The sequence below is a fragment of the Cuculus canorus genome, chromosome 2 (assembly GCF_017976375.1).
Source record: "Cuculus canorus isolate bCucCan1 chromosome 2, bCucCan1.pri, whole genome shotgun sequence".
Taxonomy (NCBI): domain Eukaryota; kingdom Metazoa; phylum Chordata; class Aves; order Cuculiformes; family Cuculidae; genus Cuculus; species Cuculus canorus.
Window position 1 is genome coordinate 118,258,434 of NC_071402.1, and position 14,343 is coordinate 118,272,776.

The 14,343-nt window shown below is 37.5% G+C and overlaps 1 protein-coding gene across 1 annotated transcript in view; it reads right to left on the reverse strand.

The window, feature by feature from the left end:
• TOPAZ1 (testis and ovary specific TOPAZ 1) overlaps nucleotides 1-14,343 on the reverse strand; it is a 39,512-nt gene that overhangs the window by 3,990 nt on the left and 21,179 nt on the right. The window contains 8 exon segments of the mRNA XM_054058594.1: nucleotides 1,896-2,061; nucleotides 4,671-4,771; nucleotides 6,318-6,492; nucleotides 7,484-7,550; nucleotides 8,921-9,036; nucleotides 9,297-9,389; nucleotides 9,602-9,753; nucleotides 10,541-10,604. Coding sequence (XP_053914569.1) covers nucleotides 1,896-2,061; nucleotides 4,671-4,771; nucleotides 6,318-6,492; nucleotides 7,484-7,550; nucleotides 8,921-9,036; nucleotides 9,297-9,389; nucleotides 9,602-9,753; nucleotides 10,541-10,604 — 934 coding nt within the window.

Here is a 14,343-nt window from a genome sequence, read left to right on the forward strand (position 1 = left end):
ACACCTCCAGGGATGGTGACTCCACCATTTCCCTGGGCAGCCCCTTCCAGTGCTCGACAACCCTTTCAGTGAAGTAGTGTTTCCTAATATTCAGTCTGGACTTTCTGTGGCCATTTCCTCTCATCCTATTGCTTATTATTATTACCTCCTGGGAGAAGAGGCCAACATCCACTTCACTACAACCTCCTTTCAGGTAGCTGTAGAGTGGGGTAACGTCTCGTCTCAGGCCCCTTTGTTCCAGCCTAAACAATCTCAGTTCCTTCATCTGCTCCTCATAAGACCTGTGCTCCAAAACTGTCACCAGCTTCCTTGCCCTTCTCTGGACATGCTCCAGTGTCTCAATGTTTTTCCTGTACTGAGAGGCCAAAAACTGAACACGGGATTTGAGGTGTAGCCTCACTAGTGCTGAGTACAGGGGAACAATCACTTCTCTGGTCCTGCTGGCCACACAATATCCGATACAAGCCAGGATGCCATTAGTCACCTTGGCCACCTGGGCTCACTGCTGGGTCATTTTCAGCTGGCTGTTGACCAGCACTCTCACATCCTTTTCCACCAGGCAGCTTTCCAGCCATTAATTCCCACGCTTGCAGCATTGCGTGGATTTATTGTGGCCCTAGTGCAGGACCCAGAGCTTGGCCTTGTTGAACCCCATACAGCTGGCCTCAACCCATAGGTCTAGCCTGTCCACACCCCTCTGCAGAGCCTTCCTCCCTTCAAACAGATCAGCACTCCTGCTGAACTTGGTGCCATCTGCAAACTTACTGAGGGAGCACTCAATCCCCTCATCCATATCATTGATAAAGATATTAAACAGATGTGGCCCCAACGTTGAGCCCTCAGATACACTGCTTGTGACTGGTCAGTAACTGGATTTAACTCCATGCACCACAACTCTTTGGGCTCAACCATCCAGCCAGTCTTTTTCCCAGCTGTCCAAGCCAGGAGTAGCCAGAGTTTCCAGGAGAATGCTGTGGGAAATGGTGTCAAAGGCTTTACTAAAGTCTAGGTAAATAACATCCACAGGCTTTCCTTCATTCACTAAAACAGGTCACTTTGTCAAAAAAGGAAATCAGGTTGGTTGAGCAGGACCTGCCTTTCCTAAACCCATGCATACTGGGCCTGATCACCTGGTTATCCTTTAAGTGCTGCATGTTGGCTCTCAACATGATCTGCACCATAACCTTTCCCAGCAGAGAGGTTAGGCTGACAGGCCTATAGTTAGGCAGGAAGATGTGCCAGGGGATGTTCAGGCTGGATATTAGGAAAAGGTTCTTCACCCAGAGCGTGGTGGAGCAATGGAGCAGGCTCCCCAGGGGAACAGACGTGGCACCGAGCCTGACAATACCCAAGAAGTGTTTGGACAATGCCCTCAGACACATGGTGTGAATATTGCGGTTGTCCTGTGCAGGGGCAGGAAGTGGACTCGATAATCCTTGTGGGTCCCTTCCAACTATGCTTCTATACAGAAATATGGTACTATTCCAAAGCTGTTTTACTAAATGTGGATACTGTGACAGGTAAAGAAACACTGCACTGACCCAAGTGCGAGATTTTTTTGGCACTGAATGTCACCTAACTCAATCTACACAGGCAGATTGGGTCACTGTCTAAGCTGCAGCCCTCCCTTAGGCATGCTTTTGAGTAGAATGGTGTTGATGGTGGACTACTGTGAAAAGTTTTCTGAAAAAAACCTGGTATTGGTCATAATATTTCTTATATATACAGTGAAAAATACTATCAAGTAAGATGGGTGACATTTTATTTTTGTTGTTCCAGTATTATTAATTTTATTTAACAACATGGACCAGCTTGTAACTTTTATCTGAAATCTGTCATAGAAGGCAAATGTTCAAATTTAAGTCAGAACTCAGTTTTTTAGGAGACAAGCTTACCTCTCAGCACCCACATTGCTCCATCCAAACTGCCAGTTTTAAGGAAAATATCTGCAGCTTTATTAACAATGTCACATCTTGATGCTAATCTCTCTACACCTGTAAGTCCTTTCAAGACTGTAAAATATATCTGTAGCTCATGCAATTTATCCAAAACCTTCCTTCCCTAGCATAAGAGGGAGAAGAGAAAGAGGGAAGGTCAGAGAAATCAATGATGTAAGTGATCACAATACGTTTACACAATATACAGCAGACTTAATTTGGTGACACAGATTTACAGGCGTGTGTTTAGATATCCAAACTGAGTTGGGGGAAAAAAAAGCATAGTAAAGTTTCTAATGAATAGCAAAGGGGTTTTGACTCTGTAGGCAAAACCCCCTACCAATCCACTGTTGAACAGTTCTCATCACAGTATTCCTCGTAACATTATTTCTACTATACCATGTTCCTATAAAGAATTTCTTATATACTTTGTAATTTATTTGTATTTACTTGCTTTAGTATATTAGTAGTTTTACTCCTTTGATTCCATTCACTATGCAACGTATAAAATTCTAAGATCATGCAGTTTTCTTTTTACAGCAGAGGCATAATTGTTAAACAGGAATAACTGCTCCAGCTTAAGCCAAAGAAAACACTGACACCTGTAGCCAGCAACCAGTAAGCTGGAAAAAGTAGGGCCTATCTGGCCAACAGTGTAACAATCAAGAACACTGTCATCATATTCTAGGCTGATATTTAGACTGGTTTCCTACAGAAGCTTCCTCTTAACAACTTTTTGGTTGGGCTTTTCAGTCAAATATGGAAGAAAGATAGCAGTCTCAAAGATAATCAAATCTGACCAATTTAGAAAAGATGATGACCAAGTCAAGGTCAGAGAAGAAATTACTGTCCCTGTCAAGGCAAGAACAGGCAGGATTCAGAACTTATCCTGTCTATCTGCACCATGCTGGTCAAGCAACATTAATGAATCTCTGAGCTAGGCACATTTCAGCTCTTGCTTAGTGGGTGTGCATCAATGAGGAGGTGAATTATGAAAAATCACTGTGACGTGTGCGCACGCATCGCAGTGGCAGAAGGAGGGTTGTGGAGATAGAGGGAGAGGGAAATTTAAGAGAATAGTGAAGTTGAGAGAAAACGAAGCCTACTTTAAAAAGCTCTTGTTTTGAAAATGCTTTATGCACATGTCCACACTGCAAACTGGCATATGCCCAAAACTGGAGACTTTTTAAGGCCTATGTTGTCTGCAATGGTTTATCTCGGCATAACGCATAAAAGAATACTAAATACATTATTGCAGGTAATCTTTAAGATGGAAAGAACCCATTCAACTGTAGATGTACGTGGTTGAAGGGAAGGTACATACCAGAAAGACTCAGGTGAAATTTTTACAGCAAAACAGAAACTTGAAATCTAAGTGCAAACCAGAGATAAAACACAAAATTAAGGAGGATCTGCATCTATTCCATCCTTCTAACAGAAAGCAGGGCTACCAATAAGTGGGTCTTTATAGAAAAAAGGAAAGCACACAGCTATAAGCACAAACAATCTATAATGGAAAGGCACTCAATTAAAATGCAGTTATGGAATGAAATCCTTAGTTGAACAAGAACCGCTGGCCAGTCCTCTGAAGTAATAAACAAGTTGAGTAAAAATATATGAAAGCAAAGCCCTCCAAGATAGGAAACAGTTGAAGTGTGAAGTAGGAAGTGGATGAACAAGTTGCCAAAAATCATTAATGTTGCAGGATTCTCTACAAGTAAATATCCAGAAAGTAGTCCAGTGTTGCTTGAAGAGCTAGCTGTCTCCATGGAAGACCTATGTACAGTTCAAATCTGCATGTTTTTTCCAAGTACATCTGTTTTATCAGCTTTCCTTACCTCTTACAAAGAATATTCTCTTCAAGGTCAAGGAGAATATATATTTTACCCTCGAGAGCCACCAAGCATCATAAACTATGTACAAGTTTGATGTTCATGAAGGGAAATTGATTTGGAAAGCACATCCTTAGCTTTAGGCAGTCCAATATATTCATAAAAAGGCACAGGGCATGTCTTAAAGCCAAAATTACTTTGGGCATAGCAAGAAGAACAAATCCATCACTATCTTATTTTGTTACGGAGGAAACAAGATGTGGGATCAAACAGATACTAGCCCATAACCACAGGAGTAGGGACCTGATAATACAATGGAGTGAAACTGGTTGGACAGAGGTAGGAATGACAGTTCTAGTTCATCCCTGAAACAGAGAACAATTTGAGATCTGCCAGTTCGCAGAGCAGAGACTCGTTCACGCTCCTGTAAGGTCAGCATAGGTTGGCTACGAAGGCTCTTTGAGGATCTTGGCGAGCCATCTATTGGGCTCACTGAAACTTCTGTAAATATTGCTTGAGTCGGGAGGTCTCAGAATACAGTAGTTTTGCCAGATGGAAGAAAGTGACATTTCTGGGAAACAATGCCATCAGCACCTCGCCCCAGAATCTCAGGAAGACTCGTCTCTTTATCCAGATTCATCCTTAGCTCAGAAAAGTCAAAACCTGAACCTGAAAAATAAAGTTTCTAAGTAGCAAGACAGTTATGATGGCCTCCATAGACGATGACTGCTCAGAAATGCACAATAAAATGCTTTGATCCACCTGGACAATTAATAAGTACTAAAATGGTGCAGAGGAAGGTGGCACACACAGCTATTCAACTAGAGAAACACAGTTTAACATCTAAAAAAGAAATAACTTATTGTTTTATTTCCAGTCAGGTTCCTATGGTCCAGTATACCTTTATCCACTGCAGTACTTTGTGATAAGAATACATTACACTTATCCCAGTCCTTCCAATGAAAACTCTGTCTGCTTCATTATGTTGTGAATTTTCTATTACTACAAAGAAAAAGAAAAAATTAATTTTACATGTAAATGCAGTTTTAAAGAAATTACACACTTGAAAAACATGGTCATAGTGAAAATATTTAATATACTTTCTGAAATATTTTCCATTAAAAGCAGTAAACTTTTTTAAGTTTAACACCAGAAGTAGGGTAAATAACTATAGTTTATTCAGATACTACTTCATAATACTCCAATTTATCCATAAAATGCTTGGACATATAATTACATAATTTAGCAGCATCATTATTTGTAAAGGAAGCTTTGCATTTTCTGGCACCATGACGAAATGTCAGCAATTGCAGAACTGAATAATTACAAGTTTTTTCAACCATATTATATAACCACTTTGGAAGCACTGTTGGCATTCTACAGCAGTGGTGTGGAAAGTGAGGTGTGAGCACAACAACCCATTCACGTGTGGGACAGAAATATTTTTGCATCACTAAAAAAAAATATTATTAAAAGTAGCGTTTATTTCATCTTTAGGTCATCTTTTGGTTTCCATTCTGTGTATGTTTTATGATGTACTTAATATATTAGTGCAGCAGTAGATGTATATTATTTGTAACTAAATATATAAATAAATTCGGGGTGAATATTCAAAAACTTTTTACTGCTAGAGGTGCCTATCAATTTGAAGACAGACTTTAAGTTCCAAACTCCACCAAAATTTTCTGTTTGTGTCAGAACTTGAAGCTGTGATAACTGTTTTATAACATGAAAGTGTGTGGTCAGAAAGGTCACTTCACATGTCTGGAATAAATATTAATCATGTTTTAGCAGTTAATACAGGTTGAAAAATATCTGAGTCAGCCATTATAAAAAGCTTTAATCCCACTGACACTTCACTAAGCCTTGTTTTTTGCAAACTTATTAGGAAAATATGGACTTATTACAAATATGAAATGATGGGGCATGAGGAGGAAAGAGGTAAGAAAACCTGCTGGAACTTTTAAAAAACTAGAAGATGTTTTGCAGATCCAGCCCTTGCAGAAATTCTTCTTCAGAGAATGAAAGAATTCTGAAAATCCTAATGACTAAAGAAACAAAAGGTACAAATGATACCCTTCCTGTAACCCTGTTCAATGTGTTCTGAAATATACAAATATAAAGCTGTACTTAGAGCTCTGAAGTTTATTTATGTTATTAAGATTGTGAGACTTCACAAGACAATACTTGAATATTTTTGCCTTTGTCCTGAGAACTGGACGTTCTTTAGAATACTGCTAATTTTGGTTTCTCTTGATTTCAGAAAGCTTCAATGTTGTTCTTTCTGAGCTTTCTCCAACTTTTAAGTGTAAGCACTTTGGGGATTTTAATACTACTAGAAAATGGCTTCTATTGAGCATTTTAGCTGATTGTATTTCCACCTCAAGAAATTCTAAATATGGTAAAATATATTATAAAATTAACTAATATTCAGAAAACAGCAGATGAATTGGGTTTTTTACCTCTTTTAAAAACAGGGGTTTTTAAAACAGGGAATGAACAAGAAACAGGGAACGAACAAAAAGCATTTCTTGCATCTTAATTTTACCTGCATCAGCAAAATCACAAAAAGGAACTCCTGGTCTAGCTGACTCAAAATCTCTGGTTAGTATTTCAGCAATACATAAAGACAGTTTCTGAAGATCATCAAAATGTTCACAGCCAGTTCTTGCATTAACATACAAAGCTCCCAGCTTGGTCCAATCACTTCTTTCCTTGCAATGCTGCGAAGAACACAAGGGACAAATCTAAGTGAACCTGCTTCCAGAACACCAAACAGAAAATGTACTGAAATTCAAGAGATACAACTGGGATAGGCTTAAAGCAGAAAGAAGATGCAGATGAAACGCTACTGCCAAGAACATCCATGTTCAATATGGCACAGTTACATGTTGCCTAACTTGCATGGACTGCTAATCACCATTGTCCCTCAAGAAATTAAAATCCTTTTTCCATTCATGTCATGACCTCAACTGGGAAAGCTCATAACTTATTCATCCTATTTAAGAACTGGCATTCATCCAGTATCGTACTATTTTTTTTTTTTTTCATGATGCATGCCAAATTGTTGGTTATTTTCTATATGAATTAGTCTTTTGCTTGCCAGATTACTCTATGACTTCGGTCTTGAAGGAATGAAAAAATCAGACCAGGATCTGTGCAGTGTGATAATATGTAAATTATATGATAATTGTGCATAATAAGTAATCTGTCCTTAAAAATGAAAGATGCAAGTGTCCAATTATAAAAAATTCCTCAATATTTTCTTATTCTTTAAAACACCTGCGGAGTGTTGCCAATTACAGCCTTTTACAATTGTGCCATTTTATACTAGATATGAATTCTACCTGCTATACACTACATTAAGTAATTGTTTGGTGAGGAATGATGTACCAGTACCAAATAACAGCACAACAAATGTAAGCCATAAGAAATAATTGCTTAAAATTAGAAACACTCTGAATTAGATGCAAAACCAAGATAAAAATTTCAAGTCTGTAAACAAAAATCACAGAAAAGCCAAAGACAGTTTTCCTCTGCACATTAATCTTTCTCAAACATGGTTTTGCATGAAAATATTTTATCATAATCTCAATATACTTAATAATAAAGCCCAATGATTTAAAGTGATGTAGAAAATTGCTATTTCTTGTAGGTTTAAAAGGAGTCATGGTGTAAGTATTCCAACAGGCTTGAAGTATGCACATACTGTACCTGAATTTCAGCCACTGCCAAGTTGAAGTCAAAAAGCCAGTTCCTTTCAAAATGTCTTTCCTGAAGTCTTCTATAAGAAAAAAAGAGATTAACACGTAATTTTAACACATAGCATTGAATTAAAATTTGCACTAGCAGAAGGTGATCAACAAATTCTAAACAAACAAACTAAAACGCAGTGTGATTTTTGAGCCTATTTATTACACACTATGCAAACTGGACACTGAAAAAAGGCATTTATAGTCATGTCAAGGACATTTAGTACATTTATTAAGCAAACAACTGAGTAAAACTATTTTCACAGAAAATGTTCCACTGTCTCAGCAGAAACATAACTGAAAAGGTATTAGACTTACAGTCCATTATGTAAACGCAGAACTGTACTCTATGTATTTGTGACATAAAGGTAAAAAAAAAAGTTAGTTAAATGAAATAAAGTGCTATTGAAGTGCTTCAAATAACATAGGAACACATTTTATTCTGATGCCGCCACCAAAACAATGGATGCATCTATCCGGCGTGATGCTATTATGTAGAGAGCAATAGCCTTCACATGAAAAAGCTAACACACGCAGTTGAAGCAGAACAACCTGTTTCTCAGTTTGTGCTGAAAACACCACAAATACTGAGGCAACCTGGAAGGGGTCATTCCTTTGTAAATCTGATTCCTGATCTGAAAAGTGATAAAAATGACCTCCAACGTGTGGTGAGTTGCACCAGTAAAACACAAATTTGTGCCCAAAGGGCACTCTATGGGAAAAGTATGAAAAGAAGCATATATTTTCACTTGAAACAGTGATGGCTTGTTTTCACACAGTAGATGCTGCATATTTGGTTTCCTCCAAGAAACAAAGGATGCTTTGTGAATTGCAAATTTATTTTCTCAAGTTGTTTGTGTGTGTGTGATGCAGATGATACAAAACCAAGAGAGACCACAATCTTGCACAAGGGATGGGGAGACATCAAGAGTTTTGGAACAGATTTGGGACTGTGATTTCATTTTTCCCAGCATAATCCAATAGTACTTAAAACAAATGACCCTCCCTAGCCGTGTTGGCACACCGAGAAGTACTGTTTGCTCATACAGGCCTAAATTATATAAACCATGATGTCTCTACTTTGACTACAATTACATAAACTTGTAGCACAGCTGGGAACTGATTGTACAATGACGATCAATATGAAGAAAACTAATCTTATGATCAGTTATCTGTGGTCAGAACCTAAGTTTTGACTTAACAATCTCTGATCTTTGAAGCACAGTAGATTGACAGCACTTTAAAACAGAATTAGGCACAACAGGATCGTGTTTTCATCCCAAACACTAAATCTGAATTTTCTAATTGCCTTATAAAGATTCTACATACATTTATAAAAATAGAACCTGAAGAAGGAACTAGACAAATATAATTATAAAATAGCTCCTTAAAGACATACCTGGACTTTAAGTTCAAAACAATATTTATTTCTTGACTGGAAACTTGCAATTGGCGAAGGAATTTAATAATATTGTCAAAATGTTCAAACTCAAGGAGCATACCAGCATCAATGAGCTGTAATATCAAACCGGGGGAAGAAAAGTAAGCATACGAAAACCTGTGATCACTTGGAAAACAACAGTGGGAAAATCATGTCACAGTGAATCTCAGTCAAAAACTAAGGGATAAACGGAAACCCGTACCACAAATTCAGTCACGATATCACTTTTTAAAAACAACACTGAAATAATATTAAAGTGCTATGTTTGAATTTTTAAACAGGCAAGGTATTTCAGAAATTCCAACAAGCAGCAGTAGTAAAATCAAACTCATACCTTACAAAAAGTACCGATTAATGTAGGCACAGTGTCTCTTAGATTCAAAGAAGCCACATGCTCAAAGACTTTCAGAAGAACCTCTACAGCTGGCTAATTTAGACAAAAAAAGCACAATGAGTTTTACATCTCTGTTCAATTAGAAAGCTTAGAGTTTTTGTAATAGGAATTTTTGAACTGCTCTTCTCCCCCACCCTCCCAAGATTTAAGTACCAGAGTGAGAACAAACTTATTACTACAAATGGCAAAGTACTCAAAACCCCTAAGAAACTACGGATCAAAGATTTCAAAAATATTACACCTACCAGTGTATTGATTCGTACAGTTACATGCAGTATCTGAAATACTTCCTGCAACAAACAGTTCTTGACCAAAGAAATGAGAAGATCATGCATCACTTGAGAATCAAAATGCACACCAGGAGTAACTTCTTTGTAATATTTCACAAATATTTGGACTGAAAAAGCAATTACATTAATTTCACTTTGAGGTAACTGATGCTAACTATTTAAACAATTTATTTACGTAAATTTTAAATGCAGTATAACAACCCTTATTTATCCACGATATTATGGGACAGCAATTTGGAGAAAAATGGGTGAAGGGATCCCATTTGACTACAGTGTTAACCTTACTAGAGCCAGATGGACTATTTAGAAACATCTCATGTCATTGAGCTGAACACCATAAGGCCTGGAGGTTTCAAGAAATCTTAGCAGATTTGATGCAGCACAAGAAAAATGCACAAAACCAGGTTAGATTTGGTAAGCGTGTCTATGTAGTAAAGCCTATCCAGACAGGAAGCTCTAGTAGGTAAAGTGCAGTGTTACTATGGTGGATGGTCTTACAACCTGTTCCAGTGCTGGCCTTGATAGACGATTACTGTAGCCTGGTGGTACCCATTGTTATCTGTGTGACAATGCTCAGTATTTCAGTATGGGAAAATGACTACACAGGGTTCAACTGGATCCCACCTTTATTATGCTACACTCTAATAAGCTTTCAAAAACTTAAGACTGCTCAGGACAGGTACAAAAGGACTTCCGGAAATAACTGTGTATCTAAATAATTAGCCTCAATGGGAAATTGGAACACAAAACCACATGGATCGGATGTATTCCTTTGTAATCAAATCTTCTTATTCACTGTTGAAATGGCACCCATTTCTCTCCTGACAGCCTATTTAATTTGCTTTGAATAAGTGAAGTATCAAAGGTACATTAAAAGCTACAACTATATCATACCTGCACGTTTTAGAAGGCCTGATTCTTTGATACTAATGTATGTCCTAAGTATTGACATGCAAATCTAGAAAAAGAGGAAAAAAAAATCCATAGTAAAATATCACCTCAGTTTATGACAAACAAAACAACTACCCACGAACATGATATCTTTAAGGAAATGAGCTTTATGTTGCTTCTATTTAACCCAAATGTACTGATAAATGGTATACATGTATAAATGGGTTTGTAGGCAAAGGCACTGTCAAAAGCACAGCAAATCAAACAGAAAAATAATGCAGATGAAATATTTGGGAAAGGAGTTGCTGGGACCATAAACTGGATGCATGTGTGTATATACTCAGAACAAACAGAAAAATAATTTGAAAATACAGTTACTTTGGAATTAGTATAAATGTGTCAGACTGTAAACAGAGAAAGGGAAGCAAACAGTGAAAGTGAACACATGATAAAATAAAAATTACATGACTGTACCAAGTAAAAAAATTATCTAGAAATGAAGTTGGTAACCCTGATCATCACAAAGAATTACTCATAAGGACACAGAAGGAAAAAAACCTCAGAACCAACTTGATTTAGTGAATCACTTGTTTTAAAAAAAAAAATCCACACCTAGATATTTCAGTATGTTATTTGGTATCAGAACATTCTTGTCTTAACATCTAAAGCTGTCAGCTTCGTGACACTTACACTTTCTTCTCCATCTCTGCAGATGAAGAAATAAAGACTACCAAGATCAAATCTCAAAATTCCACGTTAGGAAAAAAAACGCCCGCCCTTTCAGATACCCATTGTCACTTTCTGGAACACTTATAGTTGTTCTGCAAAACAGTGTAAATGGGTCATATTTAGTACTATTTTGTGAAATGATGAAAACTGAAGAGTCAGAAAGAGCCCTAAATCAGTAGTCGTGGTATTACAGGGTTGAATTGGGTTAATTTTTTCATGGAATTTCAAAATTAGACAGGATCTACTCATGGAGTTACAAGGCAAATGAATTATCACCAAAGCAGAAGACTGTGGCCAAGACATCTTTCTTTTTTTTAAAACCATTACCCTGTCCAGACACTAAGACAAAGTACACAAAAACTGTACAAATAAGTATACTGTATATAAATAAAGCTTACTGGTTTTATTTTGAAACAGTGTCATAACTTTGTTAACTATTACCTTTCAGAAATTAATGTAATATCTTTGATCTTTAATATATATGCAGTGTCACTTGGCAATGGGTTTGTTTTGCAGAATCAAACCCTATAACCCAAAATGAGTTAACCCATTTAATCCAAATCTGCAACCCCAGGTGGCTGAGGGCATTTCCAAAACAAACTTTAGCACATGCTTACATTAGTTTGCTTTCTTTTGGAATCTGTGTTCCTCCTTCTTTGGACTGGCTCCCAAAACACAGCCAAGATTGCACCTGGACCTCTGACTGTTCCAAGTATTAGTGAAATTGGTTGGAAAATCCAATTGCAGTAGTATTTAAACACGTGACACATTACACTACATTCATAAAAGAAACTAAATGTGTTGTTCATTTACAGCTTCTAGGAGGCTTCAGTTCATTTAGTTGTTTCAGTTTTCAAAGGTATAACTGAACCTACAGCCCATGTAAAATCTCTACTTTTGAGTTAAACATAATGGATTTCAAATGAAGGTACACAAAAAAGGAAATTCCTGTTTTTAAATGGTAGTATAGATGACACTATTCTGTCATCTATCAGTTGGTTCCACAACTCATTTGAAGTGACAATTTAATAAAAACCTTAAGAAAGGACTGTGTATCTTATACAAGCAATTGACTGTCCAGTAAAACATCGTTGCGCTACAGTAACACAGAGGTGCTGAAATCAGAACAAGCACCAGAATCTATTAAATCCTTCAGCGTCTCCCAGCCAGTGTGCACTCCGATGTTCAGTAATGGGGAAACCCTCACGCTGCAGCTTTTTGCTCAGTGAGATCAAAACCATCATCTTTTTTACAGGAGATTACATTTACAAACCTTGGGGCATCTTTTGAGACACACACTCCAGGGTAAATGTGGTTGAAACTGACCAAAAGGTTCAAAAAAATTACATAAAGGCAGATAGAGACAGTAATAAAAGGACAGGGTAGCTTTAAGGCTCATTTGTTTAGGAAGCCAGGTTAAAAAACCCAACAAAACCCAACAGAAACACACCCAGAAGCCCTGAAGTTGTAAGGTGACATCAATGAAGACAGAAATCTTCCTATTTTACATCTTCCTATTTTACATCTCCAGTTAGAGACTTACAGGCTCAAGGAGAAAAGAGAGTGACAAGTCATAAAAAGTAAAAAATTCTTTAGTGGAGTCCTAAGAGATTAATGACTAAGGTGCATAAAGCTAAAATAAAATTAGACAGAGAAACGCAGTTTGCATAATGAAGGTAGAGAAGGGTCTGAAGAACACGTTTTCTGAGAAGCAGGTGAGAGAAGTGGGATTGTTAAGCCTGGATAGGAGGAAGCTGAAGCTGAAAAGAGGTTGTAGCATGGCAGATGTTGGTCTCTTCTCCCAAGTGATAGGATGAGAAGAAATAGCCTCAAGTTGTGCCAGGGGAGGTTTAGATTGGATAGCAGGAAAAATTTCTTCACTGAAAGAGTGGTGAAGCATTGGAACAGGTGCCCAGGGACGCAGTAGTCTCCATCCCTGGAGGTGTTCAAAATGTGTGTAGATGCAGCACTTTGGGACATGGTTTAGTAGGCACAGTGGTGTTGGACTGGACGAACTTAGATTTTTTTCCCAACCTTAATAATTCTGTCATCGTGTGTTTTCAAACCACTTACTTAACTATGCAATTGTTATCTGTGCTACAGCCTGAAGTATCACTCAAGCCAAATTGAATTTCCTGTAATTTCACTTCATGCCCACTCTGTCTTGCTCTTTCACTGTGCACCACTGAGAAAAGCCCAGCTTCATCCTCTTTACCTCTGCCCCCCATCAATAATGATACACATTGTTAAGGTCCTTCCCCTTTAAATACTTTGGGGAGTATTTAAAACACAGTCTTAACATTTTTGTTTACCTTGCCTAACACAAAAAAATATCTCAGTGTTTGAAATTAAAGGCATCTTTTAAGGACACCCCCCCCCAAACTGGTGACTTGTAGAACTCGCTGAGCTCAAGAACATGCTGATTTTCAAACCATACGATATTTTTATGAATTAAATCACTGCTGCGTTCTGTGATCAACCACAACTGCGAAGAGTGTTAAATCCTACTAAGTTCAGCCTTTAAGCATCAGCCTATTACTTAAGGAAAAGGAAGAAATATCCGTTATGGGGAAACATGTTTCTCTTAAAAAATTCTGGTAGCGATCATCACTGAAAACTCACTACTAAGCAAATGGCCTACCAATCTGCACAGTTCCTAAAGTGATTTAGTTCCCCGCTATTTTACTAGAAGATTTTGTTGCTGCTTTACCTGTCTTCCATTTATGTACTTTGGTGCCACCATGAGGTACTTGGCCTATTATAATTTTAAAATGACAGTTCTAAAAAATAAATACATACACAAACAAACCCCAAACTGTACTTCCAGCCGACCAAGAAAATTAGGCTTGGTTTGGTGGGCAGAACAGTAAGTGTGCTGGAGTGCTGCACAACACAAATGGAATGGATTTTTAATAGCTTTAGGCAATTAATTCTTTAATATGTCTGTACGTAGTGAAGCACTACAAACCATGATCATTCATACAAACTAGCTGAAATTTACTGATATTCACTACAGCCTGGCAAAGATATTTCACAACTGAGGAAAAAGAAAACGTCCCATACAAAATTACTGTCAA